Raw genomic sequence first — 26469 nt, 5'->3', positions numbered from 1 at the left:
GGTTTTAAAAACCAAGCACGGACGCAATAATAACCTAACACAGGTTTTAGGAGCAAAAATTAAGAACTCTGACACTATCAGCCACTGCTGACTGACGTGTATTATACACTACACTTGTGCGTTATATAATAGTTTGGTAAACGCACACCAGTGCACCTGTACGCTGCCACCAACAGGCACACACGTGCGGTTTTAAAAACCAAGCACGGACGCAATAATAACCTAACACAGGTTTTAGGAGCAAAAATTAAGAACTCTGACACTATCAGCCACTGCTGACTGACGTGTATTATACACACTTGTGCGTTATATAATAGTTTGGTAAACGCACACCAGTGCACCTGTACGCTGCCACCAACAGGCACACACGTGCGGTTTTAAAAACCAAGCACGGACGCAATAATAACCTAACAGGTTTTTTTGGGGAGCGACAATTACAGTACAGACAAGTCAGACACTATCTGGACTGTTTTACACTGTGTACACCAGCCCCAGATATGAAGGCTGGTATACGGTCACCACTACCCTGCCTGCCTGTATACTGCTACAATAGTCCTGACAAGGACTCTTTTGGTCACTAGCCTGTATTCAGACCTGGCTATACCCTGCCTGTATATAGCAACAATAGTCCTGAGAAGGACTCTGCTACTGTACGCCGACCTGGCTATACCCTGCCTGCCTGTATACAACTAGAATAGTCCTGAGAAGGACTTTTGGTCACACTGTTTGCAGCCCTGCAACTGAAAAAGCTATAAAGGGCCGCAAAGCTTTCCCTGAATCAGCGACACTCTCCCTACACTCACTGTCAGAATAGCTGTGAGCAGAGCACAGCGCGCCGGCCTGTATAAAGGCTCGGTGACGCTGTGCAGGCCGGCCAATCACTGCAATTCCACAACTAACAGGGCTGTGGCATTGCAGTGGTCTGCCAGCCAATCCCTGCATGAGGGCTGGCTCTCAAAAGAGCGCCAACATGCAGAAATGAAGACCACGAGTAAAGCACGAGTATCGCGAGATTACTCGGTCCCCGCCGAGCAGCCCGAGTACAGTGATACTCGTGCGAGTACCGAGTAGTGACAAGCATGCTCGCTCATCACTACTCGAGACACAAAAAATAAGCCATCACTGAGCCATAGATCCCGATAAATGAGAAGGCTATGGGTCACGGAATATGGCGTAAAACGTGCGCCACTTTTTTCGGACAAACTTCCGATTTTATTTTTAACCTCTTATATATAAGTAAACCTATACATGTTTGGTGTCTACAAACTCGCACTGACCTGAGGCATCCCACCCACACATCAGTTTTACCATATAGTGAACACAGTGAATAAAATATCTCAAAAACCATAGTGCTATCGCACTTTTTTTGCAATTTTTCTGCATTTGGATTTTTTTTTGCCATTTTCCAGTACACTATATGGTAAAACTGATGGTTTCAATTAAAAGTACAGCTCGTTCCGCAAAAAATGAGCCCTCACATGACCATATTGACTGAAAAATATAAAAGTTACGTCTCTCAGAAAAAGAATGGCGAAAATAAAAAAAAGGAAAGCGAAAAATCGGCCGGTCGTGAAGGGGTTAAGATAGTGTATGTAAACTTCTGGTTTCAACTGTATGGTAGATAGACACATCAAAATCACATTAAATGTTATGTGGTCCCTAGAAAAGTTGGTTTAGGTAATTGTCTAGAGAAAAATAAGATATAGCTGTAAACTTTTACCCATTCTAATTTCATTACAAAAGTTTAAAAAAATGATTCTTATATAAAGTAGCTATGTAGCAAATGTTATTTTTTATTTATTATTTAGCTATTTTTTAATGATTTTGTGTATTATAAGTGTCTGGTTTAAAGGAATAAAAACTCAAGTTCATAATGACCAAAATTGACTACTGTCATGTAGTAAAATGTGTCATGAAAAAAACCCCCTCAAAATCACTGGGATATGGTGAGGTGCTGCAAAGTTATTACCACAAAAATTGACACTGGTCAGAATTGTAAAGCTTAGCCTGGTCAGCAAAGATAACCAAACTTGTTTGAAAAAGTTCTCAAATCTCAATTTTTGCACAAGCCTTGCCCATTCGAATGCTGATTCAGATTCCTGAACACTTTTCTCAAAAATTCGGCCTTCTCTTCGCGTTTGCACTAATTCTTTTCTTCTATGTTATGATAACTTTGCTAGGATAGTGGTTTTGTATGATGAGTGGGAAGGAGGTGTTTGATGAGGGGTGGGGGTAGGGAGAGGTCAAAGTAGCTGTGGACTGGTTTTTTTTTTCTTAACTCAATGTGTGGATGTTTTGGCAGCCAATCAGGGAGCAGAAACCATCCACAACGTTCAGACACAAGGGCTTATGTCATTGGATGGAAAAAGTGCATGTCCTTCTACATATAAGAAGCACACATATGGCATTGGTGCCATTTTGAGACAACTGCAGCTTGGGGACGTTGCTACTGCTAGAAAAATAGTCAACTAGTGGGTTTATTTTTAGCTAGTTCAGATAGATACAGTTGAAACCAGAAGTTAACATAAACAATCTAAAAAGACACAAAGGCATGTTTTACTCACTATCTGACATGAAATCAAAATATACAAAATATACCTTTCCCGTTTTAGGTCAATTAGGATTACCACAATTATTTATATTTGCCAACTGCCAGAATAAGGCAAAAAAACCTGGTTTAAATAGGGGAAGGGTACATCAAACATGAGGGGAAAATACTGAGGTTGTGGTGGAAAGAGGAATAGGCTGGTGTGGGGTGGGTGCTAATGTTACTTAAAGCTCTACTAAACAAACACTAGCTCATCCTATGCAAACATAACTCTCAACTTCTTTTACTGAAGAGGCAACTCGACTCCCTTTCATTGGCAGTCGCACAGTGGTACAACTCGCAGATCACATTCAGTAAGTGCATGTGCAACAGTGGATGGGAAGTGCTACATAAAGTGGCCTCCCCTCCTTTTCCTCTACCTCAACATCATACACAGTAGAGTCCTCAAAGGTGGAACCCTAATTACACTTGTTTTCCGCACATCACAAATCTCCAACTACCCATCTGACTATGGGAACTACAGATGGGTAAGTTTGCAGAGCTGCTCACAAATTCTATTCCATGGGCATCATAAGTCTGCACCAAAGATTCACAGACTCAAGATGAGTAAAGTGGCTGCACCAATTTCCAAATCTTTGTTACTTGGAATCGGGCACAAACAAAGTAGAGTCTGAGCAGAATCCAGACCCTCATCACCAGATGTTAATCCCTGGGGGTTGGGGTGATCACGATGAGATTCAGATGCCGGAGGCGAACACATAGTGTACTGTGCTGTCAGAGGAGGAAGAAGAGGAGGGTGACTCACAGGGTGAAAAGTTGTAAAACAGAGAGGATGATGAAGTTCAAGATCCCACTTGTGAACCCAGAGCCACACAACTGAGTAGCACAGGAGAGGAGGTGGTGGAAGGGGAAGACAAGGAGGTTACTTTGCAGCTTTCCACACAGACACGAAGTGATGCAACCACGACAAGCACTGCATCCTCAGCCAAAACTATGGCTGTAGCCAGCAACAGTCGTAGTTCTGCCATTTGCATGGATGGTAAGGGATGCCTAATGTGGGCATTTTTAGAGACCGCAAATGAAGACCAAACTCACTTTATCAGCCAACTTTGTAAACAACGACTCAGTAGAGGCACACATTCCAATAATTTGACTACTACATGCATGAACTGGAACATGCACATAAAGCAGGCATTAGTCTGAGAATCTTACTACAATAAAATGTGGCCTCACTAGCCCATGGGCACATTATCAACTGCATCTGCTGATTCTTCCTCTCCCGTCACCATGGCAAGTGTTCTCACACAGGTCTCTGTTTTCAGAACCTCTACTTGCTAACCCGCTACATTCGGGGTGAGTAAGAACCCTTCAGATGTTATGGAAGTGGACATGACAGCTGTTTTTGACTGATCTCAGACACCAAACAAACCACATCTTTCTCAATCTACCATAACGTCTCTGCTGGCATGTCCCTCAAAGTCCACCAGTTTGTTATGTACACCCTACTCCACCCTTTCTAAGCACAGCAGCCAGCCCTCTGCCTCACAGTTGCAGTAAACTACACATGCCAAAGCCAAGAGCTTAAACTTTACCATATCCAATATGTTGGCTGCGGAAATTTCTTTTCCGCCTAGTGGATACAGATGGTTCTGAAAACCACCAGCTACCCAGTCAGCATTATCTCTCTTATAAAACTGTGCATGTGCTACACCAAAATGTTACAGACATCACCACCCATTCCTTGGAAAAACTCTTTGGGACAGGGTGAATTTCACCTTTGACACCTGGATGAACAAGCATAGCCAGGGGCGTTACATCTCGTTGACTGGGCACTAGGTGAATCTGGTGGCTGCGGGGCAAGCGGGGAAGGAGCTGCTCCACAAGTGTTAAAATTTCCTAAGCTTGTGGAGCAAACCTCTGTATCTACTGGCACTTTTTTCACTGCTTATGCCTCCTCCACTAAGGCATCCAATTGCACTCTCAACTAGAGATGAGCGAACCGGTCGCGGTTCGGCTCGAGGACGGTTCGCCAAACGGAGCTCCCGTTCGAGTTCGATTCGTCGAACGTTCGACGAACCGAACTCGAACTGCATAGGAAACAATGGCAGGCAATCACAAACACATAAAAACACCTAGAAAACACCCTCAAAGGTGTCCAAAAGGTGATAAACAACTCACAACACAAACACATGGGAAAGTGACAAGAACATATACTCATGCGAAAACAAAAGAGCTGGACAAGGAAAAAGAGGAGGAGACACAGATATATAAGTATATGCAAGGAAACATCGATGCCATTACTGTGCAACTTGAGCCCTGCTCATTTTAGGCTTCCAATCTGGATGAATTGCCTGAGCTCGCCACGTACGCCTTGGGGATCTTGTTGTGTGCTGCAGCCAGCGTTCTCTCGGAACCTGTCTTCAGTGCTGCTGGGGGTCTGCTGGCAGATAAGCACACGTGTCTGTCCACTGACAATGTGGACATGGCTCTCAGAGGACTTTTTTTCCCCTGGGTCAGCCAGGGGAGGTGAAAGGCACGCGTATTTTTGAGAGTGCTTCATGCAAAGCATCTTTTTCTTTTTCAAAAGGGGGTCAACTGATGCCAGTCAAGTGGGGTGTGTGTGGCCCAATTAGTGGAAACGAGGGAGACTGTGGTTGGAGTCCCCTCGCTTTTGAAAAAAGAACCAAGATGAACAAGTCATGGCTCTCAGAGGACTTTTCTTCCCCTTGGTCAGCCAGGGGAGGTGAAAGGCAAGCGTATTTTTGAGAGTGCTTCATGCAAAGCATCTTTTTCTTTTTCAAAAGGGGAGTCAACTGATGCCAGTCAAGTGGGGTGTGTGTGGCCCAATTAGTGGCAACGAGGGAGACTGTGGTTGGAGTCCCCTCGCTGTGTTTCTAAAAGAACCAAGATGAACAAGTCATGGCTCTCAGAGGACTTTTCTTCCCCTGGGTCAGCCAGGGGACGGGAAAGGCACGCGTAATTTTTGAGAGTGCTTCATGCAAAGCATCTTTTTCTTTTTCAAAAGGGGGGTCAACTGATGCCAGTCAAGTGGGGTGTGTGTGGCCCAATTAGTGTAAACGAGGGAGACATCATCTGCAACTTGTTGGCAACAGAAAGGCTGCCTTTACACCCTTTTGAGACCGAGGATTTTCGAGACCTTATGCCCATTGCAGTGCCCCAAGAGCCAATGGCCAGTCGTCACTCCTTCTCCAAGAAAGGCGTGCCCGCGCTACCACAGTAGGTCGCACACAACCTCACCGATTCCTTGAGAAACTCTGTGTGTGACAGGGTGCTTTTCACCACAGATACTTGGACCAGTAAGCATGGACAAGGGAGTTACATGTTGCTGACTGGGCACTGGGTAACTATGGTGAGAGATGGAGAAGAGTTTGCTGTACAAGTCTTGCAGTCCCCACGACTTGTGTGTCAATCCTTCCTCTGTATGTACAAGTTCCTCCACTGCTTCTGCCTCCTCAACCTCGTGTGGGTCCTCCACCTCGGCCCAAACCCTGTGTGGTCAGTCCACCCTTCCTTGTAACTGCGCCCAAGGAATCTCACACACCTCCTTACTATGCTGGCAGCAGAGCTGAAGGCCATCAGGTGGTCAAATGTTTACTTTGAAATGTAGGGGAAATATGAGACACCGCTGAGGAATTGTGGACGGTTAGCTCTGGAGAGTGAGACCGAGTTTCATCAATGGTTGTCTCCACTCAACCAGCAGCCAGGGAAGGTCGGGTGCGACAATGATGCAAACCAGTCTGCGACCCTTCTTCAGGGCAATGTGGCACACGTGCCTTGTATGGCTCACGTGTTGAACATGGTTGTCCAGCAATTTTTAAAACACTATTCCGGCCAACATGGCCTTCTGCACAGGGCACGGTGTAACGCCTGCCTGGATCGGCACACTCAGATGGGCTGTAAAGGATAGGCTAGAGGCAAGCCACTCACCAAGCTGGACACCCAGAACCCTGAAACCCTTTAACCCCTATGCAGTGATTTGGAATTACACAGGGCCCAAGTTGATCAATACCTGTGGAAGGCTGCAGTTCCAGAGAATAGTAGTCATGCAGGGTCATAAACATTAATTGAGGAAGAGGAACAGAATGGGATGGCCAGGACTTAGTCAGAAAAGAAGCAGAGGTGAAATGCGGATCGGCCAATAAGGTACATAAACAGCAAGCAGGAAAAGTAGTCAGGTAACAAGCACACAAACTCATAAAACTGAACTGGGGGTAACAGTAACAAGAGGTTCATAGCTTTGTCTGGCAGTGGTCTGCAGACAGGAGGGGCCTAAAAAAGGGTGTGGTGTCTTCCCATTGGTTGTAGCTGAATGATGGTACTTCATCTGTGAGATACTCACCACCTACATTCAGCCTGTGGTTCTGTATCTGTCAAGGTAACGCACCCCAGTGGGTGACCATAACCTGCGTCCACCTGCGCCGCAGGCATCGACTCCTTTCCCATCATCAGCACTATGCACGAAAGGAACACGTTGTCACCTGGCGACCGGAGTACAAATTGATTGAGTGGACTACGTTGGTGACTTAACAGCCGTGTGCGGCAATGATGCAAACCTTTCTGCGGCCCTTCGTCAGGGCAATGTGACACACGTACCTTGTATGGCTCACGTGTTGAATCTGATTCTCCAGCAATTTTTAAAATACCATCCCGGCCTACATGGCCTTGTGCAGCGGGCACGCTGCTATGTGCTCACTTTCATCCTTCGCACCCAGCAGCTCAACAACTTTCATCGCTATGGAAGTCTTAGGGTCTGGCGGTTAAACACCTGAAATGCGATGTTCCGACACGCAGGAATTTGAATCTACACATGTTTCAGCGTCTGTGGCAGCACCGCAGAGCCCTGCTGAAATACGGTATGACGTATACCCTGGGCTAACTTGATCCAGAGGTGGTGCAGATCACGCTGCTGAAGTGGTGTCAGATCAAGGACCTATGCACCCTTCTACACAGTTTACAAATATCAACTAAGATTTTTAGCACTGGCGATGCCATTCTCAGCATGACAATTCTGGTCATCTACAAGATGGAGTACACTGTATGCATTATTCGGAGTCAGGTGTTGGTCCATGAGGAAGGGGAGGAAGTACAGGAGGAGTCATATGCAGAAGGGATAATAAGGTCTACAAGGTCCAGACGGTGAGCGGCACCTAGGCGGAAGTCAAGGGACGGTGGGGGAGAGGGATTAACAAGGGCGCATAGTATCAGCAAAAATTGTTGAGGAAGGTGCAGGAGCCCATGAAGAAATGGAGGACGAACTGGCGATGGGCATGGAAGACTCAGCAGATGAGTAAGAGCTTGCTCACATTTCGGTTGTGCGAGGTTGGGGAGAGAGGGCAGAGGAAGGAGGCACGATTCTCACCTCTCTGCCACCAACACACCAAGGACTTGGTCCTCCTGGATGCACAAGACACATGAGCGCCTTCTTGCTGCACTACCTACAACATGACCCTCGGATTGTACGAATTCGAAGTAATGCTAACTACTGGGTTGCCACACTGTTAGATCCCCGGTACAAGACAAAATTTGGCGAAATAATTCCAGCCATAGAAAGGGACGCATGTATACAGGAGTATCTGCAGAACGTGGTACGGATTCTTAGATCTGCTTTTCCAGTAAACACCAGTGCTGCACAGAGTGAATCTCAATGCTTTGTCATGGAAAGGAGGAAATGGGCTTTTACTTGTGCACATCTGAGGGACCGAGGGCTGGCTGCTGGGCTGAGATGGCATTGAGTACGGTGTCCCTGCAGAGTTGCACTTTTGGTCATATACCAAATGAGTTGAAAAAGGACAGATGCTGGTGGAAAGGGGAACAGGTGTGTTGGAAAGGGGAAAAAAGTTTTTGTCCATGGGTTTGGTGGTTAAGCAAAAGTAACATTTGATGAAGAAACACCATCTGTTACGGTGGGACTGGCAGATTTGGATAAGGTGGTATATACTAGGTTAGCGGTATATAACGAAAATTAATAAGAAAAGAAAGAGAAAGGTATATATCCCCATCAGCAGTCAATGTCCACCGTGCTCCCAGATGGAAAAGGAGAGGTTGGCAACTGGAAGGTTAGGTGGAGGATACAGAGCTGTGTGGCTATGAAACTAATAGTTGCCTGAACCGAGTTAGACGCCACTCGGATCTTGAAAGTGGGAGCCCTGTTAGCGTCACAGGGTCCACACGCCCACCCAGCCCAGGAACTCCCTGTTAACATCACAGGGGCTATTGAGTACGCTGACCGTGTGCATTGGGGCCACACCTGTGGACAGCAGGCGCGTCAGCAGCAGCAGGCCTGTTAATGCCCCTGGGCTGCACAAGCAGGACTTGTAGGACAGGAGCTGGTCTTAACCGTTCTGCGTTACCAACTGTGGTGGCGGCCTGCATCGACGCCCTATCCCTGCCTACCTCTGGCCTAAAGCCGCAATGGGTTCAACACATGGAGGTGTGCTCTTTGGGAGCATAATAGAAGACTGCGCACCTCCTTGTTGGCTCCAGCCCGTTTTATAACCTGGGTCCGCCCCAAACCAGGGTGGACCACAATGCACCTCCTGGAGACAAAACCAGAGTGACACGTCATGAGTGGCATATCTAGCGTCCTATTTGGAACCGCAACTTCAATAATGACCTCATGGCTGCCACAACACAAACACCTCACCAGTCATCGTCTGACCATCAATAATGAGGTGACAAGTCATAGGGGCGGGCCTCTGCAAGCCATTTGGGAGTGGCCTGACCACATCGTCAGGACACCAGATGCCCTGTGGTCTATATGGGCCCCCCCACATCAGGGGCAGGGCCAAAGAGTTCATTACCGGACCTAGTTTCTGATGCAGTAAGTGCCTGAGCATGGTCAGTTGCATGAAATAGAGTCTCTGAAAAAAGACTATCAGCTTTAGCATGGTGTCTCGGCACAAAACAGGACTTAGACCCGGCACGGAATGCAAGTACCTGTGCAAAGAGGCTTTTCACACTAAGTGTGGGAGCATGCGCTGTATCCCGAAATGAAGACTTAGCGTCAGGAATGGCACAGTCAGGCTGAGCATACTCACTAGGCAAAACACTGTAGTTAGGCTGCAGCTGGGGTAAATCGGCACACGCATGCGCACTAGCTGCCTCTCCACACTTACACGTGGAGGAGAAATTGCTCTTCGGGTGTGGACTTGGAGATGCTGTTCTTTGAACAGAAGGAAAAGCTAAAGAAAGCCTCACTTTCTATCCCTCCAAATTATCAAATGCAGCAATGAATTCCCTGAGTTTGCTATAACATTAGCGTAGCAAAATGTGCATGAGGGTGTCCTGCACAGGTGCTAGAAATAGCTTGGCACCAGTGGGACAATAATGGAATACAACATCCAGTTCTATGATGCCACTAAATGGCAGTATTTTTTGCTATCAATATAGCTTATTAAAAACAGAGCAGGAGGGTGTCCTGCACAGGTGCTAGAAATAGCTTGGCACCAGTGGGACAATAATGGAATACAACATCCAGTTCTATGATGCCACTAAATGGCAGTATTTTTTGCTATCATTATAGCTTATTAAAAACAGAGCAGGAGGGTGTCATGCAGAGGTGCTGTAAATAGCTTGGCACCTGTGGGGCACAAATGGAGTACAACACTCACTTTTTGTATGCCACTAAGTTGCAGCAGTTTTTGCTAGTATAATGGCTTAGTTATAATGAGTTTGAGTGTGCAATGCAGGCAGACGTGCTGCAAATATCTTTGCACTAGTGGGACTATACAGAAGTCCAATAGCCACGTTTAGGATGCCACTAGGTTCACTCAGTGTTTGCTAGTATAATGGCTTAGTTATAATGAGTTGGAGTGTGCAATGCAGGCAGACGTGCTGCAAATATCTTTGCACTAGTGGGACTATACAGAAGTCCAATAGCTACGTTTAGGATGCCACTAGGTTCACTCAGTGTTTGCTAGTATAATGGCTTAGCTACAATGAGTTGGAGTGTGCAATGCAGGCAGAGGTGCTGCAAATATCTTTGCACTAGTGGGACTATACAGAAGTCCAATAGCCACGTTTAGGATGCCACTAGGTTCACTCAGTGTTTGTTAGTATAATGGCTTAGTAACAATGAGTTGGAGTGTGCAAAGGACAGGAGGGTACAGTGCCAGGGTTGTGGGTCTCTGGGTAGAGGAATGGAAGCCTGCCTTTCTATCCCTCCTAATGGGGAAATGCAGCAAGGAAATCCCTGACCTTAGCTACACAGACGCTGTCATTTTGTGTAGCTGTTAAACTCTGTTTTCAGGACTTGTCACCTATGGCTCTGACCCTGCCCGTATAAGCCCTTAAAAGGACTGATAGAAAGTGCTATCCCTAAGCTGTCCAGCGCTGTGTATGGAGCGCATACAGCAGTATCGGCGATAGGACTCAGGACGGAGCTGCGCCAGTGATGTCTGACACCAAGGACGCAGAAGAGATAATGGCGTCCGGACGGGCAGATACTCGTTTTTATAATGCAGGGACATGTGACATGGACATCCTATCACACATGCCATTGCTTCTCTGGCTAAAAGTCCACTTAGCTGTGTGTGTCTGGGATTGGCTGACATGCTGGCCCTCCCCACTATACGCACTCGCTTAGGGAAGGAAGACAAGGGAAAAAAAAAAAAAAAAAAATGGCCATTATACATACAGCAGTGATCTGAATGCGCTGTTCCCACACACTATACACTGAAATCTCATAATAGTGTGAGTCACAGAGTGACTTACACTATTACAGCGGAAAGCCAGCTAGGAATTAGCTGTTTTTTTTTGCTGCTAGAACCGTTCTCGAACGTATCTAGAACTATCGAGCTTTTGCAAAAAAGCTCGAGTTCTAGTTCGATCTAGAACAGCCCCCAAAATCACTCGAGCCGCGAACTGGAGAGCCACGAACCACGAACCGCGCTCAACTCTACTCTCAACCTCTTCTTTCATGTGACATGCTTTCAAGTAATGCAGAGAAAATCCCGCCCACCTCTGTACTGTTCAGCTAGGGCTCACCATAATCAAGCTGTGTTCAAATTAAAATGCATTGGAGAAAGCAGTCACACAGTTGTAGAGTTGTGTACAGCTATCTAGGCTGAGTTTCAGGAATGGCTGTCTCCACTGAATCTGGAGCCGGGGAAGGCCATGCAATAACAGTGTGAACCTGGTGGTGGCCCTACATCAGGGTGACCTTACACACATGCCTTACATGGTTCATATCCTCAACCTGGTTATGCAGCAATTTCTAGGCCACTGTCCTGATCTTTATGTGCTGCTCTAGAAAGCACGGTTGCTGCGTGTTTATTTTCACTATACGCACCCCCGACTCATCAACTTGATTCGCTACTGAGGTTTTTCGGACTGTCTAGTTAACTGGTTGTTATGCAATGTGCCTACATTGTGGAATTCCACTCTGCACATGTTGCAGCCACTGTGGCAGTATGTCATGACGCATACCCTGATCCAACGCAGTCCAGTCATGGGAAAAATAATGCTTGCGGAGTGGGCACAGATGAAGGACCTCTGCACCCTTCTGCACAGTTTAGAAATGGCTACTAAGATGGTTAGCGCTGATGATGCCTTCATCAGCATAACAATTCCGGTCATCTATATGCTGAAGCACACTTTGCGTGGTCTGTGGGTAAAAGTGGTTGTTCCAGAAGAGGAGGAGGATGTGAAAGTGATATCAATATCTCTTAGGTCCGGACTGCCATTGAAAAGGCAAGTGGTATGGAAGGGTAGAAAAAAGCAACTAGGGGGCTTCATTGTTTGTGAAGGTGCAGGTGCCGAGGAACAAATGGAGGAGGAAGAGGATGAAGAGGTGATGGGCGCTCAACAGTCAAGAGATGAAGATATTCATCCTTTCTCTGTAGTCCATGTTTAGAAGGAGGTGATGGAGAAAGCAAGCTTGAGTATTACCCCGCCACCAAAACACCTTAGACTTGGACCTCATTGAAGCGCCTGACACATGAGCGCCTTGTTTCTGCATCTGAAATGTGATGCCTTTATTGTTGTGGTTAGAAATAGCAATTCCTCTTATTTTGATACACAAACCTGATAAGTACACGGATGTGGGCTGCAGCTTGTAGCCATATGCTTTATATGTGCTTGGTATCATAATACAGGGTACTCTATGACTATTTATTTATTTGTGTACCATGATAGTGATGTGCAGACAGGGTCTGTGATTGCAACTTCGCAAGCAGTCAGATGCTGTGTCACAAGCTGGGGGTGTATCTGACTGCAACCAATCAGAGATGCCAGGACTGCCAGTGGGCAGGGGAGGCAGTTCATGTGCATGAGGTTGAGGAATGAGCGGCCCAAAAGCAGTTACAGCCACTTTGGATACTCGGTAAGTATAGCATGCTTGCTTTATTTTTATTTATTTTTTTACTTTTTTTATATCCCGAGTTGCTGGACCCCGATCATTAGCCAGAGTATTGTGAGAAGTCCATGCCCAGCTAAAGCACCCACATACTTTTGAAAAAGCACGGACGGGAGTTTTACAGTCCGGGTCTGCCAATCACTAGTAGTTTTCAGCGTGCTGCATTGATCTTGCATTATTGCATTCTGGGACACATTTGTCGTGGCTTCTGTGACTGGTGCTGCTACTGCTGCTGATGTTATTAGCAAGTGCCTTGGTGGCACAACAATCAAAAGGTGTGTCCACCACTGTTACTTTTACAATTTGACTTTTTTTAAGTAAGAAGCACCTAATATTCCTCCTAGTTCTCCTCCTTTTGATTGCTCCTGAGTCATGCCAAGCAATATTTTTGAATATAGAGACTCCTATTTGTGTCTTCTTTTTGTGTGTTGCCTGTAGTAGCAGGGTGCTTGATCCCCAGGCCTACACCTGTCACTCATCCACCTCTTACTGATCAATGTTTAAGCTAAAAACTCTGGGCTAGTTGAGTGTCCTTGTTCTGTGTTGCCTGTAGTTGCAGAGATCTCACAGCACCAGGCCTAAACCTAGCACTCATCCACCTGTTCCTAATAAATGTGTAAAGTAGAAATTCTGGGCTAGGCTTTATTCCAGAACCTCTTCCCATGCAACGCCATTACACTATTTGTACTCAGGGGCAATTGATGCCACTTTTCTTGGTGTCTTCCCCTAATTTTTTAAAATGTAGATCTCGTTGTGTGTTGCCTGTAGTGGCAGGAGTCTCAGAGCACCAGGCCAATACCTCTTACTAATCATTGTTTAAGATAGAAATGCTGGGCCAGGCCTTGTCCTAGGCCCTATACCAAGCATCCATGCTGAGCAATTATACGATTTGTACTCTGGTGCAATTGATTCCACTATACTGGTGTCTGCCCCCAATTGTTTTAAAATGTGGAGACTCCTAGTTGTGTTTCCTTGTTGTATGTTGCTTGTAGTGATAAGGGTCTCAGAGCACCAGGCCTACATATCTCACTCATCTACCTCTTACTGATCAATGTTTAAGGTAGAAATGATGGACCATGTTCTTTCCCAGCACTTCTCCCATGCATTCATGCTCCGCTATACTATTTGTACACTGGGGCAATTGATGCCACTTTTCTGGTTTCTGCCCCTATTTTTGGGAAATGGGGATGGGGACTTCTAGTTTGGTCTCTTTGTTGTGTGTTGCCTGTAGTGGTCAGGGTCTCAGAGCACCAGGCCTACACCTGTCACTCATCCACCTGTTACTGATCAATGATTAAGGCAGAAATGCTGGGCCAAGTCCTGTCCCAGGCCATGTCCTATGCATCCATGCTGCACCATTATACTATTTATAGTGTGAGCAATTAATGCCACTTTTCTAGTTTCTGCCCCTATTTTTGGAAAATGGGATGGGGACTCTTTGACTGGTAGGCATGCACCCTTTCACTCATCTGCTTCTCTAACTATCCTTAACACTAGAACTACTGAGGTAGTCATTTTGACTACTTTGCACCATGTATTTCTATATTGGTGTCACGAGTCCAGTAGTTCTAGTGTTAAATGTGTCTAGCAATAACAGTCTATGAAGCTAATATTGGTGCCTTCTGTGTGTGGCTGAACAGAAAAGCAGTTTGAACTGTTGCATGAGGTATGATGGCTCCTAGCCCGCCACTCATCCACCTCAATATTTCGTATGTTAATAGTCTAGGTAGTTAATGGCTGTTCTAAACAGGGGGGCTCCACTGCAAAAAGGTTGAGTTGTTGTGGCAGGTTTTGGTCCCCCTCAAGGAGTTGTATATGCCTTTTGGTTTTGCCTTCCATTTAATTTAATTTGGTTTGCTGAACTGTTCGTCCACCTATGCGGCGACCACCAAGAAATTTGGTTAACTGAACAGACTTGAATCTTGAAAGATTCGCTCACCTGTTCTGGCAGGAAGGTGAAAACAGACAATGGTGTGAAAGGGTTAAAGGGCTCAGAAACTTATCAATTTTTATCATCTAATGAGTCATTTAAGGAGAAGTATTCCTCTAGCAGAATATTTGTGAGTTTGGTAATTGTTTGCACTCAGTACTCAAAAAATCATAGGCTCACAGTATGGTGAAGTTGGAAGGGCCCTCAAAGGCCATTGGGTCCAACTTTCTGCGGGTGCAAGTTTTACTAATTCCTCCCAGTTACTTGTTTTTCCAACTTCTGCTTGATGATATCCATTGATGCATAGCTCACAACTCCCCTTGGTAGCCGGTTTAACACTGGCTGCCCTCACTGTCAGAAAGTTTTTCCTAATGTCTAATCATATCTCTTTCCTTTTAGTTTCATCACATTGCTTCTTGTACTTCTTATGATAGATAAAAAGAATAGGGTACTTTATTCTGCACTGTGACTACCTGTCAGCTATTTATAGACCGCTACTAGTTCTCCTCTATGCCTTCTCTTTTGCAAACTAAACATTCTTAGTTCTTTTAGCCAGTCTTCATATGACATGGTTTGCTGACTTTCCATCATCCTGATTGTTCTTCTCTTTTTTTTTTTTTACAATCCAATAAGCATTTATTCCAAGCAAATCAAATGGTCCACAAGATAATCCACCATTCAGAGGGTAAAATTAGTTCAGAAATATGAATATAATCCAGAAAGCGATAAACAAATGTCCAGGTCTCTCTGAGAAGCCATACCTTCAGCCCAGAGGTTCAATCTTAGTCCTTCTCTCTTCAAGTTCTGAAACAGACTGCTAAATCCCCCAGGTAAGCAAAGAGTTTACAGTAGGTGGAACCTGGGCCCCCTCCCCCCACACCTAGGGACAGAAGCGTTTCAAGGAGTTGTAACCCTGAAGACAATACAATGTCTATCCTGGATTATCATGCTATCACCCCAGACTCACATAGGGCACAGTTCCAAGACCTCCCATGCACCACAGGGAGATCGTTTAGGATGTATGCCCATAAGATGTCCCAAGCATGTCGGAGATGGCTGAAAGCGGAAAATGCCTTCACTGTGGAAGACGTTATACAAGTAATTCTTATAGAACAATTTCTTTACAAGTGTCCCTCAGAGATACGGGAGTGGGTCAGAGAGCGCACACCATGCACCTTGAATAGAGCTTCTGCTCTGGCTGATGAGGCCCTTACTATCCGACAGCAATGGAGAGGGCTTCTGGACAATAAGCCACAGCCTTCACCTGCTCCCCGGCCCTCTCCAGTTACATCTGCCCCTCTACACAGCTACAGGTCGTTGACAACCATGGCTCACAATTCTGGGCCCCAACAATTCCGACCACACCCTGAGGGAATTACAGAGAGGAGATGTTATGGGTGCGGGCAACCTGGGCACCTGCAATCCAGTTGTCCTGCAAGGACTCGGAGGGACCCCCACGCACCTCCACCTTGTCTGGTGCATCTTGTGCAGCCCATTCCACCTGAGGAAGAAGTACAACCACCTCCACTGGAGTGTACCACTGACCCCTGCACCATAGATGCCCCTGTTGGAGTGTATGGCCTCCGGCCTTTGTTACCAGGTTCTCCTACTGCCTTCTCCAGAATGCACATTGGAAGGAGTACGACACAGAGCAGATGTTAATGATGTGGGCAGCCTGGGCATTTGCAAAACACTTGCCCTGCTGGTCAATTGAGGAATGACCTTGCACCAAATCGACCTGTTCATTCTCTAAAGCCAAATACAATGGTTGAAGAGTTCTCGCCCCTTCAAGTTGACTTGCCTAATGACTCAGACACTCGTGATCAACCACTAAGGGTTTATGGGGTGCAAGCCACAGCCCTGAGTTCCTCTTACCATCAAAGTAAGCACTTACAGGAGGTTGTGCTGGATGGGCAGAGAGTTATTGGATTTTGTGACTCCGGGGCATTTCTCACAATAGCTGGTCCCGGGGTGATTCTGCCAGAAGCGATACATCATGGACCAGGGATTGTTATTGAATTAGCTGGAGGACAAACAAGGAATATCCCAAAGGCGACTGTAGATCTGGACTTTGGCTTTGGGGTCAAGTAATGTGTGGTTGGGATGATGAGCGGCCTGCCTGCAGATATTCTCCTTGGAAATGATGTGGCAGATCTACAATGCCGATTTGTACATGCAGGAAACACAGTTTGAGTGAAGGAGGACACAAAGGGAAGGTTGTCTTTCCAACCCTACAGCTTCTAAATCCAATTCAAGCGTGGAAGCCAACACCAGAATACTGATGGACTGTCCCAGCAAGAAGAACCATAGACTATTCACAGCTGAGTAACAAGGACTTAAGTGAGATGGCCAGAGGTCTGTGTAGACCTCATAGCATACTCACTTATTAAGAAGGAGGGAGAGGTTGTGATTGTGTGATATTATGGGTTTTGTACCATTTTGTGTGGGTTAATGTTTAGGTGTGGTTCACTGTCCATTATTTGTATTGCTGATTGCTCTTCTCTGGACTTTGTGCAATATATCGGTCTTTCTTTAATTGGGGTATCCAGAACTGTACACAGTGTTCCCGGTGGGGTCTGACCAGGGCAGAGTATATGGGAATATATGGGATTGAATGCTTGTCTTGATATATCCCAGAATGTTGTTAGACTTTTTAGCTGCAGCACCACACTGTTGGCTCATGTTTAATCTGTAATCTACTATTATGCACAATTCCTTTTCCCCTCTGCTATCACCTTGTTCTAATCCTCCCATACTATACTTGCTTTTTACATTTATTTTACCCAGATGTAGGACTTTCCATAAGTCCCTGTTAAACACCATTATTTACCTCGACCTATTGTTTGAGTGGGTCTAAATCCTTTTCAATACACTCTCTTTCCTCTCTAGCATTGGCTATTCCTCCTATCTTAGTACCATCTGAAAATCTTATGAGTTCCCCAATAATTCTATTGTCGGGATCATTTATAAAAATATTATACAGTACTGTGCCCAAGGCAGAGCCATGGGGCACCCAGCTTTTGACTTTCCTTCAGTTTGGTTTGCAGCCATTTAATATAACTCATTATGTTTGATCATTAAGTCAGTTTTCTCTTTTACTTTTAACATACCCCCATATCCCTTACCTTACTCTTGGCCTCTTTTGCAAGCTTCAATTCATGTTTGGCCTTAGCTCCTTTGACACTTGTCTTGCAGAGTTTGCAAACTGCCATGTTGGCTCTAGCTCCTTTAATGCTTGTCTTGCAGAGTTTGCAAACTGCCATGTATTCTTTATTAGGTATAATCCTCATCTTCCACTTCTTGTATATTTACTTTTTTTTTTTAGCAGGCGATGTAAAGTTTTGGTTATTCATCTTGGTTTCTTTAGTTCTTTCCTATTTTTCTTCCTTTTAGGTATTGCTAGTTCTAGTGCAATAAGGATTGCTTTATGGAAGATTTACCTTCCCTCTTGTGCAACTTTGTGCTGAAAGCCTGCTTTACATGTTACAATTTCGCATACGATATCGTATGCAATCGTAACTGCCCCCATCGTATGTGCGGCACGTTCAATTTGTTGAATGTGCCGCACAAACGATTACCCCCCGTCACATGTACTTACGCGTCCATACGACCTTGATGTGGGCGCCGAACGTCCACTTCCTGGAGTGGGAGGGACGTTCGGCATCATATCGACGTCACGCGGCAGCCGGCCAATAGAAGTGGAGGGGCGGAGATGAGCGGGACGTAAACATCCCACCCACCTCCTTCCTTCTTCATTGCGATGTGTGCTACCCCGGGTATGATGAACAACCTCACGTTCAATTTATGAGGAATGAACGACGTGCGTGCGATCAACGTTTTACCGTTCATTCGCAATCGCGCGTAGCTGTTACACACTACGATGTACCTTACGATACCGGATGTGCGTCACTTACAACGTGACCCCGCCGACACATCATAAGATATATTGTAGTGTGTAAAGCGGGCTTAAGAATTATGGAATTCTACCAATCCTTGCATTTAGGCCTTTGAAGTCTGTTAAAGTTAACCCTTGAAGTCTGTTTCTTTTCAGGTCTTCCTCCTCTTGAAACCCAAAATTCAAGAATAGCATGATCGATGAGTCCCAAAGTCCCTGCTACCCTTAGCTCCCTAACCATATCCTCTTTTTTGGTTAGGACTAGGTCCAAGATGGCTGTTACCTCATATTTTCTTCCACCAGCTGGGAGAAGAAGTTGTCTGCAAGGGAGTCGTCATGAATGCTGACTTGTGATATTTTCATTTTGGAGCTTTAACAGAAAAATTATCTATAGCTAAAGCTAGGCATATAAGGAGTGGTCTGAGTGTAACAGAGGCTTAATATTACTTTTATGCTAAATTGGAGATATTCACAAGAAACAAAGAATTGGTTTAACTTATAGTAGGATTTTTGTGTGGAGATGGAGAAGATCTAGTTAATAACAGAGGAGAAAGGGCATTTGTAGACATTAGACATATTTATATTGTAAAGTCTGGTTTTGATTCTGCAAAGAGCCCCATAAAATTAGGCAGACTTTTTGAAGGAGGTATTTATGGATATTCCTTAGATTAATTTAATTAGTCTCACTCCAACGCCACAACTAGCTTGAATTGTATATGGCACAACAGCTTTGACTTGAAATGCATTTCCTTGACAAAAGATACAGAACTTTTTTTTTTTTTTTTCATAGCAAATTATCATTATTTTTTTTGGAGAACTAATCAACCAAGTAAATAGCAGTAAATATGTTAAATCCTAACATTCCATTTAAAGATGTTATCCACTACTCGAACACCCCCTTTTCAATCAGAGTGTTTGCCCCCATCAAAATGACAACAGTCATACTCACCTCTGGGGCCATCTTGTTCCAGTGCTCATTGTCCCAGTGCTCATGTAACTTTGTCAGTTCATGCAAGCTCTATGCTCAATTATTGCTATCTTCTCCCTGCATTCGGACAAAACAAACATCAAGAGAATGTTAGAGCTTTAGCTGGCCACTCACTTCATCTTGATTTTTAACACACTGAAAGGCAGGGAGAGTGAGGTCAGCGTTGATTAGGCGCCAAGCTTGCAAGACATAATTACGTCATGTGGGCCCTGGTAGTGCAAGTGTTGCTGGAATGTTTCCTGCAATGTGTTTTTATTTTAAAGGGTGCAAACACTCCATTTGAGAATGGTTTGTCTGAGTAGTCGAAAACACTTTGTAATGTTAAGATTTCCTTTAACAGGAAAAGCTATTGAAAAGAAGGGTCTTTATGAATGGTTGTGGTTATCAGCATATCATGCTAACAAGTTGATGACAAAAAATAGAACAATATATTGCCTAATATTTGAAAAAAAGCATGGAATTCTTTCTAATAGGATGGTAATGTAACAGACTAAATTGTCTAAAATAGAAGAACAATAACATTACTCAATGTGAAAATATAATATTAAGCATTAAGCCGCATACCTGAGAAGTAAAGAGGATGGAAAATTTCAAAGTGAAAGGGAAAAATAAATAAATTCCCCATTTAAGAAAAGAAAAGAAGGAAATCTGGGAGGATGACCCACAATATAAAAGGACAATGTGTCCCAGTCACCATTCTTTAGATCAAATGGGCAGTGAAATTTACTGTAATTTTTTTTTTAATCCAATTCTTTATTGGGCCAAAAAAACTTGTGATTGTACAGGGCCCTTAACACTAGAAATCCCAGAAATTTCGAGCTCCCCCTGAAGTCAAAGGGAGTCAAATGACCCTTAGTCCAAACTGAATAGAACTAACTAGAAACTAAATGGCTAAACTTAATGGAAAACAACAACCTCCTGTAGTGCAACAGTAATAGCCTTGATTACAGAACAAAAGACGGTGATTATAGGATGTTAGCTAAAATCCTTCAGGTCATTCCACCCATCTCTGGGTTCTAAAGGTAGAAATGTTAAATGACCCGTCTCTGGGACTTCTAGTGTTAAATTATTTTACAAATATAAAAATCATAGGGATATAACATTCATGTGAACAATTGCTATAAATACAAGCCATATCAACATTAAGACATTCCTTTTAATTAAAAAGGAAGCAAAGAATGAAATATAATTTTGTTGAATTGAAAAAGCATGATAGTCATCACATAAATTTTACTTTTTTAACTTTTTTTGGCTTATATAAAGGTCATCTTTTCTTTCAGTTGTTTTGTGTGTTCTTAATTAAATTGTCTGGTGGCCTGTAAAGATACAAACAGAAGCAATCAATGAATTTATACTTTTCATTCTTCACTTGACCTACTTGAAATTTCAGATTCAGAATTCTATAATAATGCATACATTTTTATTAATGTCCTAAATATAATATGTTTTTATAAGCTAAAATTCTGAATTATACCAAGCATTTTACTGACTATTTATTGATTTAAATGGAAATGCAGCTAAATAATTAATTTCACCTCCAGTGATACTACAGGGAAAATAACACCTGCTATTTGGGTTCCTCAACAGATTAATCAAATGAGGTCCCATTAGAAAGAAACTCTGAAATCAAACTATCCTTAGGGACTCTTCTTGCAAAAAGAGTCCAAATATTTGTTTAGTTATCAACTAATATTTTAATCTCATAAAAATTAACAATATAAATTAATATTTGTAGTACGTAATTATGTTACATGTTTTCACATATTCATATTTGTTTCTCTGTTTTTTTCTTAGGATAAGGAAGTTAACCTAGAACAAGTACATAGACGTATGAACAGCTTGATTGATGAAGATATGGCCCATAAACAAATCTCTACTGCATCAATTGAAATATCAGCTTTGGAGATTGGTGGCATGACATCAAGCCAAACCTTGGAGCCAGTTCGAGAATACCAGAATACACAGCTTTCAGTCACCACCTTTTTACCTGAACAATCTGGTCATGGTGGTGGTAGAACTCTTACTTCTGTGTCAAGCAGTAACTTACCCTTGCCCCTTAGCAGCTCAGCCACCATGCCCTCTATACAATGTAAACACAGATCGCCAAATGGAGGACTATTTCGTCAAAGTCCTGTGAAGACACCCATGCCAATGTCATTCCAGTCCATGCCAGGGGGACCCATTCCAGAAGCCATTGAGCCTTCTCATGGAACATCTATATAGATAAAACAAAAAAAAACCTGCAAAGCTTTTTAATACAACTAAAAACTCTTAAATTTTTCTTGTATATATCTGTAAATAACAACAGAACGAAGTGGGTTAAAAGTGTATTTTGAATATTCCCATTTTTTGAAGTCAGTAAAACAAACAAAAAAATGTATGAATGGCTTTGTAAATTTTGTTCTATCTGAATAAATCAGCAACTTACTTGTGACCCTTCTCAAGTGCCAAAGAAGACCTGTGACTGAGACAGAAGGCCGCCAGCCCTTCAACAAGTGTTTCATTTTCAGTTGGGTTCATTAATTGCTTAGACTATCACATTTTTTCAAATAGTTCTCTCTAGTCACTGCGTGGCATTTCATTTTATTACAGGCTGAAAAAGTTTAGACCAATCACTAATATAAAAATCATCAAAAAAACAAACAAAAACAAATTGTAGCTATGTTTAAAAATGACAAAGTGGAAAAGTCAGTTAAATTATAGCTGAAATGATTCTTCTAACAGGAAGCTTCTGGAATTGAATCTCCACAAAAATTTCTAGGTTAAAGCACTGGTTTATTAAATTGTATTTTATGTGTACTGTGCTGTGTGGCCTTTTGATTTAACCTTTACAATTGGCAGGATCTATGAAATCTTTGGTGGGAAATGGAGAGGTTAGAGGTGATGAGAAAAATCTGTTGAGCGAAACCTGTAATCATCTTCTTGTGGCACGTACAATAAAAGGTTGGTTTGTACCAATGATTTATAAATGGGAAAAAGTTAGTTGATGGGAAACATAGTTTGTGTTTCTGTATCCTGAGCATTAAAGAATGTTTGCTGACAGTAAAGAAAACTTAACTTACTGCATATATTAGTGGAAGTGGAACTTCTTTAATTATTTCCTGTTCTGCAGTAGAACATAATGTACTTTAGCAAAATTAGACAACATGTGAAAAGAAGAGTCTGAAGGAAAATACGTTTCTAAAATAGTGTTTAGTCTACATTTTTTGTGGGATTTGACTAATATAAACTGCAGTTACATTTTTTTATGATTGATTTGGCCTTATTAACTAGAAATTAAAAAGACTGATTACAATACTTGTTTTACATGAAATCATGGAAAAAGACTGTTTTATGAATAAGACACAAGGAGGCTATTGTGGCCAGATCATTATGCCCTAGATCAGAAGATTTACTTGAAGCTTATGGACCCAATACAAAATCTCAAACATTGTCCCCAGCTATCACAGATCTTTAATAAAATAAAGCTTTTCATATAGATGAGATGGTCCATGGACTGAGTGTGTCTGCAACACCAGCACTTTTTTAATAACTCCCTCCCAAGACAATGCATGAAATCTCCTCACGACTGCATTGTTTAGGAAATCACTTATACATTATAGCTCTTTGACTTGTTAGAAGAGAGTCATTAATACAAGGTGTTTGTGTCCCATAAATCAAGTTGGAGGGGCTTTAATCTATAGAGGATATTATTAAGAGTTCATCCTATTACTTCAATGCTCAAAAGAAAGAGCTAGATCTCACTATACTGTACATATGTCCCGATGTGCTTTCTAGTTTCCCTTTACAATCAGCAATTGAAAAACTTTAACTGCCAACAGAAATGCAATAGGATATTTATATATAAAAATCGCAATGTTCTCTCCTTTTATAGGTGGAGTTTACTCCTATAATAGGTGGACCACTCAACTTTATTATAGAGAATTAATGGAAAGCAAAATAATGAAATAAATGGGTAACGAGCCAACAATGTTTTCATGTTTCAAAAATGACATTTCTGTTTGGCTAAAGGAGTTAAGAAAAAAATACACAGAAACAAAAGGCAACAATGTTTATAGGAACAAATGCACAAACAGAATGCAGCAAAACCCACTAATAAAGATGGAAGCAACAGATGCAAAACACAGATGGAGCAACCACCTACGCACTATCAGTCCATGGAGGGGGTGATTGCTTTGTATTAAAATTGCACACAAATGGGTTTATAGGGCACCGTTCCCACATGTAGGTGCACAGCTTCTAGCTTACAGCCTATTGATGACACTCATACTATTACACTAGACGGGCTGCCCAGCACTATATAAGTGCACCACACAGTTTGGCTAGTTTACAAGGCCTACATTAAAGGGCCTGGCTGCATCCTGTGTAACGATTTGATAAGCGCAAAATATATATAATATATATATATATATATATATATATATATATATATATATATATATATATATATATATGAGGCATTAGTTGATATTTTGGCCAGAATACGGAAGCCCACAACCCAGCGTCAAGGGTCCTTATGTATTGTGGTTTCCTAGCTAAATTTAAAAACTAAAGGAGTTAACCACTTGATTATAAATGTTCTCAAATGTCATAAACTAGTGTGTATGGTCATGTCTGTAAATCACAAAATAGCATTATTCTTGTGAATCACCTAAGCAATCACTTAAAATCATGTAACCACTTACGTGCCCGCATCCCATCCTGCGAAGGCACTAAGATAGTTCAATATCTTCATAATTGTTGCCTGTTGCATCCAGAGTTCACACACTGCACTCAAAGTGGACAACCCCTTTAACTGCAGAGTTATACTCCTGGAACAGAACATTAATAGTTGAAAAAATCTATTTAAAAACAGTTCTGATTTCATATATGTGACAAAAAAGCAGCCCATGTGTGTGCTATGGTACATTTGCAGAGAGTGGGGAACAAATGCTGAAGTCCTGTTTATTTTCATTCTGCTAATGATAGGGTGTAATAAAAAAGGAGAACCTCCTTTAACAGAGGAAAACATTGTAAGGGCTGGAAAATGAACACCAGGCTTTTATACTATAAGACTCAAATTCTAGCACCAACAGAAAGGTCAATTCCATCCTTGGTATGGTGCACCCCATATCCTCTTTATTACATTTTGTTTTGTCGTAAAAGTCAAGCCTTCTACAGTCAAGAAGCTGTTGGTTTGGGCATGGTGACCTGTTCACCACAATCCTATTTCAGTCAGTGTTACTAGTCTATTTTGAGTAGCAAAAATAACCAACCAGACAAAAAAAAGAAATAAATCTTTACATAAACATTGAAATCAGAGAGGTAATATGAATCTGTTTTGCTTCAATGCAATATGGGAATTTGTGTACCCCCTGACACAAGCCCCAGGGTGTTATTGCTACTTCTACATGCTATATAGCTATACCTCTGAAAAAAAATCAATTAGAATCTGGTGTAATAAATTTAATTTTGTTATGACAACTCTCCTGTTTTGTTATTTTGGAAGGATTTATTTTTGTTTATTTATTTGCATATAAACCTTTTCCTTTTGAAAAAGAACATTGTTAGTAAATTAATAAAAAAAACTTACGGCAACCATCCACCCTGCCATGGAAAAATTACTATATATTTGGACTATATATTTGTCAATTTTTGTAATCACCCTCCTTGGTGCCCTCTGATTGCCTTCAGTATATTTCCACTGTTGGATTGGCATTTCATTCCTCTTGCATTCAAGATGACTGCTGCAGTGGCACGGGCAGTGAGGTGACAAGTCTGATCATTGTTTAGACGTATTACTGCAATTATAGTTTCACTGTTCTTGTAAGCACAAGGAATAGAATGCTGATCTGATGGGAATAGGCTTCTAGAGGAAAATGGAGATGACCAGGTAGGGAGACTATGCAGGAGAGAGATATTGATTATCTGGGCTGTTGATTTATCTGGTCCTTTTGATATGTTAAAAATAGTTAGCAGTCCAAAGCAAGGTCAAGTGAGCACTTTTAATGCAAAGTTGTGCATTGTGCAAAATGGCGGCATGAAAATATTTGAATACACCCAAACTAGCAAATTTCTCAAAATTTGACACAATATTGATTTGGTCAACTGTAATAGCTAGGCTTTACCTTACCTGGATGTAGATGCTGTTAAAAATGAAATGCTGTTCTCGTGTCTGCCATTACTAGCTCTTGTGGTAGGGCATTTCAAACTGACTGATCTAACTGTAAAGAATCCTTTCCTATTTATTTACAATAATCGCCTTTCTTCCACAGTTCCTCATATATATCTAAAAATGTAATTGAGATCTCCTCCGAGACACTTTTTCTCTAAGTTAAGAAAGCTGAATGGTTCTAACCTTCTTTAAAAAAGATTTTTAATTCAATTCCATTTTTATTTTAAAACAATTCAGATTTGATTATCTGGATCATCATTGTTTTAATGTTCTGTATTACAAATTTCTTTCAGATAGAAATACTGTTATCAATTGTTTTGTCAACTGAGATGGATGTCATAATTTCCTATACCCTCTAACAAAGAACAATGTCATAAAATATATTACACAGTATATGATAAAGCAAATTATTTATTTGGGATGATATTTAAATTTATCCACAGTACATTTTATACACATTGAGAACATCTAAGAAGACATTGAGACAAATAATGGAATGGTCATTTTTGGAAAATGGTATATTTACTGTAACCTGGTGCTCTATACATTATCCTTTTGGAATAGAAAAAACAAAAATCC

General features: G+C 42.5%; 1 protein-coding gene across 3 annotated transcripts in view; it reads left to right on the top strand.

Moving 5' to 3' along the window:
- GRID1 (glutamate ionotropic receptor delta type subunit 1) overlaps positions 1-24126 on the top strand; it is a 1874363-nt gene extending 1850237 nt beyond the window's left edge. The window contains exon 16 of one of the 3 annotated variants that reach the window (XM_075348983.1): positions 21531-24126. In XM_075348983.1, coding sequence (XP_075205098.1) covers positions 21531-21959 — 429 coding nt within the window. In that variant the 3' untranslated portion in view covers positions 21960-24126. The remainder of the gene's footprint in view (positions 1-21530) is intronic. The other 2 variants (XM_075348986.1, XM_075348985.1) reach the window with 2 other exon arrangements.
- Positions 24127-26469: the final 2343 nt, after the last annotated feature.

This window comes from Anomaloglossus baeobatrachus, chromosome 5 (assembly GCF_048569485.1).
Source record: "Anomaloglossus baeobatrachus isolate aAnoBae1 chromosome 5, aAnoBae1.hap1, whole genome shotgun sequence".
Classification (NCBI taxonomy): domain Eukaryota; kingdom Metazoa; phylum Chordata; class Amphibia; order Anura; family Aromobatidae; genus Anomaloglossus; species Anomaloglossus baeobatrachus.
This window is presented reverse-complemented; position numbering and strand designations above follow the sequence as displayed.